The sequence below is a fragment of the Pundamilia nyererei genome, unplaced genomic scaffold (assembly GCF_000239375.1).
Source record: "Pundamilia nyererei isolate P.nyererei 1_Seehausen unplaced genomic scaffold, PunNye1.0 scaffold00131, whole genome shotgun sequence".
Taxonomy (NCBI): domain Eukaryota; kingdom Metazoa; phylum Chordata; class Actinopteri; order Cichliformes; family Cichlidae; genus Pundamilia; species Pundamilia nyererei.
The window spans coordinates 1,491,582-1,495,310 of record NW_005187532.1 but is presented as its reverse complement, the minus strand read 5'-3'; the positions used below and the strand labels follow the sequence as shown (position 1 = coordinate 1,495,310).

The 3,729-nt window shown below is 49.2% G+C and overlaps 1 protein-coding gene across 1 annotated transcript in view; it reads left to right on the top strand.

Moving 5' to 3' along the window:
• Window positions 1–47: 47 nt before the first annotated feature.
• Window positions 48–3,729, top strand: part of rpp30 (ribonuclease P/MRP 30 subunit) — a 5,666-nt gene continuing 1,984 nt past the window's right edge. The window contains exons 1-8 of the mRNA XM_005743406.2: window positions 48–199; window positions 2,224–2,282; window positions 2,452–2,574; window positions 2,860–2,931; window positions 3,223–3,312; window positions 3,395–3,511; window positions 3,595–3,624; window positions 3,698–3,729. The exon at window positions 3,698–3,729 is cut by the window's right edge and continues 5 nt beyond it. Coding sequence (XP_005743463.1) covers window positions 118–199; window positions 2,224–2,282; window positions 2,452–2,574; window positions 2,860–2,931; window positions 3,223–3,312; window positions 3,395–3,511; window positions 3,595–3,624; window positions 3,698–3,729 — 605 coding nt within the window. The 5' untranslated portion in view covers window positions 48–117. The remainder of the gene's footprint in view (window positions 200–2,223; window positions 2,283–2,451; window positions 2,575–2,859; window positions 2,932–3,222; window positions 3,313–3,394; window positions 3,512–3,594; window positions 3,625–3,697) is intronic.

The following is a 3,729-nucleotide window of genomic DNA, read 5'->3' as shown; positions in this document are numbered from 1 at the left end:
TCACTATCAGTGCGGTAAAAACGACTTTAATGCTACTTCCGGCTGTGACGTGAGGACTGCTGTTCCCAGCAGTCTTTGCGGCTGCGCACACGTGGTGGAACGGCGGACGGAGGCATCATGGCTGTGTTTATGGACCTGAATGTGTCGTTTCTCCCGGACAGGAGCGACCTGCGCAGCGTCGTGGAGACGGCGTCTCACCGTGAGTGTCCGCGGCCGCAGACAACGCTCTGTTCGCCGGCCTGCCGCTGCTCAGCCGCGGGAACGTAACGCTCCTGTCTCCGGGACCAGCGGCTTTTAAAAATGACTGTTTTTTGAATGGAGTCTGGTGGAAAAGGGCAGGCAAGAAGTTTTCCATCAGACTCCATTCAAAAACAGTCAATTTAAGGTTTCTCCGCGGTTTGCAGAAATGTAAACTAAAGTCTGTACCCTCTATTCCCGAGAGACTGATGATTTTAATTATGTGGTCGCAGTTGTTCCGAGTCAGAGCCGTAACACACTGAACTAAGTAACATAATACAGCTTAGAACAAACAGCTCCATAATCAGTTACACACAGTAAATGTATAAGTGTTAACATCGAGCAACTCTTGTCCTGCGGACTTCGTTCCTCTGTGTGTGCAGATAGTGAGGCTGTAACTATCACAGTGTGTTAGATGCAGGTGCGTTATGGATAATCTGTCTCTCACTGAGCGTGCTCCTGTGATTGGCCAGCATGTCATGGAGTGGGGGGGAGGTATTGTCCTGTATTGTCTTTATTTGGTACAACATCCACCTCTCAGACACCACCCTGAGGGAGACCAGCTCCCTCCCCACAACATTACTGGCCTTGTGATCAGTTTATTGAGTCTGTCGGCTTCTGCAACCCTCAACCTGCTGGCCCAGCGTGCAACAGCACAGAGGATGCACTGACCACAACAGACTCGTAGAAAACCCTGAGCGTTGTCTGGCAGATGTTGAAGGACCTCAGAGACGACTCTGGCCCTGCCTGTAGAGGGCAGTGCTGTTTTTAACCCAGTCCAGTTTATTATCTATGTGCACTCTGAGGTATTTCTAGTCCTCCACAACGTCCTCACGCTGGATTGAAACAGGGGTCACAGGTTTCCTGGTCCTCCTAAAGTCCACAATCGGTTCTTTGGTCTTTGCCACGTTGAGCTGCAGATGATTCTGTGTGACGTGACAAAGGAGTCGACCACAGCCCGGTACTCTGACTCATCACCCTCACTGATGCATCCAACCACCGCAGAGTCATCAGAAAACTTCTGATGGAGGTCTGTGTGCAGTGGCTGAAGTCTGTGGTGTGGAGGGGGAGAGGACGGTCCCCTGTGGTGCCGATCACCTTGTCAGACACACACTGTGGAAGACGCACATATTGTGGTCTTCCTGTAACAACAGGTAACAACAATCCAGGACACCAGCGAATCCACCTGCATCACTGTTAGCTGATCACCCAGGAGGGTCGGCCTGATGGTGCTCGCCGGCTGGTCCAGCAGACCTGGCTGAGTGGAGTCTTCTCGTTTGTGTCTGAACCTGGTTGTGAGTGAAAGTGACAGGTGGGGAAGGGGTGTGGCTGTGGACTGCAGGCTGACTACAGGTAAGGCTGTAGGGGGAGGAGTTTTACCTGCAGTGTAAATCTGGTGAACAACACATTCACTCCTTACCTCTGCCCTCACCCTCCTCTGCTCTCTCATGCTGTTCTGCTGGAGTTTCCACTCCTGCTTCCTCCTGTAAATGTCCTCATCCTCACTGATCTCATCTCTCAGTAACACCTGAACCAGTCTCACCTCCTCTCTGATGCCCTCCACCTGTCACCTGTTTGATGTCTTCAGCCTCTCACGGTCACTTTATTATTAGTGAAACATCCTGTCAGTCAAGTTTCAATGATCAGCTTTACACCCAAAACAACAAACAACAGCCAAACCAGACTCCATTCAAAAATCTGCAATTTTTAACGGTTTTACGAGTTTAGTTGAAACAAAATGAAAAAGATTTAACGCAGAAATCTGACTCAGCATCAAGTAAGCCAAGGTGCAGATGTAATCTGTGAGCAGCGTTTACACCAGACTCCATTCAAAAAACAGGCCGTTTTAGAGGTTCCTCTTGCTGTGAGTGTGTTCGTGACATTTATGCAGCTGTCAGTGATTATCAGCTGCCTCCTGCTCAGATGCGTTGCATCGCACGGTGAAAACCTTCCAGCCCTCACACATGTGTTTCTGTCCTCCTGCAGTCGGGTTCTCCACCATCGCCCTCAATTACGTATTTGAGCCCACAGCCAAGAAGAAACAGGTGAGTGCACCTGCTGCGCTGCGTTCAGGAACAGTACAGAAACCGTGGAATTAATATTCAGGTTGAACCTGTCTGATTAGCAATCAATAAATAAAACATCTGTGGCTAGTTTTTAACAAAAAGCATCCGTAGCTTCAGATGTTTATTTTGTGTCACTTCCTTCCTGCAGGAGATCCCCACCCCGACTCCGATCAACGAACTGATCGATCAGCTGCCCGTGGTGCAGGGTCGATCTCGTCCAATCAGAGTGCTGAACAGGCTGACGGTGGTGATGTCAGACGCGAGTCACTTTGTGAGTTCTGTAAACTCCGACGTTTCATAAACCTGTAAACTCATCGATCACGTCTTCATAATCAATCTGTATGGCAGGGTGCTGAGGGGGTGGGGCCTGTGTCAGCTGTAAAGTACATTTTAAATATCTGGATTACAGGATTACTCGAGTGGTTAGAGGTAACCGTGGTTTCTGCTAAAGTTGAATTAAAGAGATTCCAGATTACATCAGCCGTGTCCATGGTTACAGGATGATAATCTGAAGGGTGACAACCTGATTCATGGTTTGGTGTGTGTGTGTTTTCAGAGGCCGAACGCTCCGGAGTACCGTCGCTTCGACCTGCTCGCTGTCCAGCCAACCTCAGAGAAACTTTTCCACGTGAGCTTCACTGACACGCAAACACTGTGCTGTGTTCACTGACTGCAGGACTTTCTGCTTCATCAGCTTTATTTGCACACGTTTAAAATAAATCTGGCTTTTCGTGCTGCACCTGAACACTGCGTAAAAATAACACTGCTGTGTGGTAACACACACACACACACACACACACACACAATATACACACATCAGCACCATGATTGGATGCTCAGTTCCAAAACCTCTCATATGCATGTAATGTAACCCTGTGTGTGTGTGTGTGTGTGTGTGTGTGTGTGTGTGTGTGTGCAGGCAGCCTGCATGGTTTATGACATCGACATCATCTGTGTGCCGATGACGGAGAAACTTCCTTTCTTCTTCAAGAGAGCGCCGATCAACGGGGTGACCGAGCATCGTGACCCAGATTATTACTGCGACCGTCACGTGACTGTTTATTAATGTGTGTGTTTGTGTGTGTGTGTAGGCCATAGACAGAGGTGTGGTGTTCGAGGTGTCGTACTCTGCAGCCATCAGAGACTCCACCATGAGGCGCTACACCATCGCCAACGCCGTCAGTCTGATGGAGAGCTGCAAGGGAAAGGTGGCGCTGTTTCTCCAATGCTTCCTGTACCAACGACTCGACTTCCTGTCACGTGACTAAATTGTGTTTGTGTTTTTTCTCAGAGTGTGATTCTGTCCAGTGCAGCTCAGAAGGTCAGTGATCGGTGACTGTATTGATCGCTGATTGATTGGTGGCCGTGCTCAGTACGCTTATTTTTGTTTGCAGGCTCTCGAGCTCAGAGGACCGTATGATGTCAC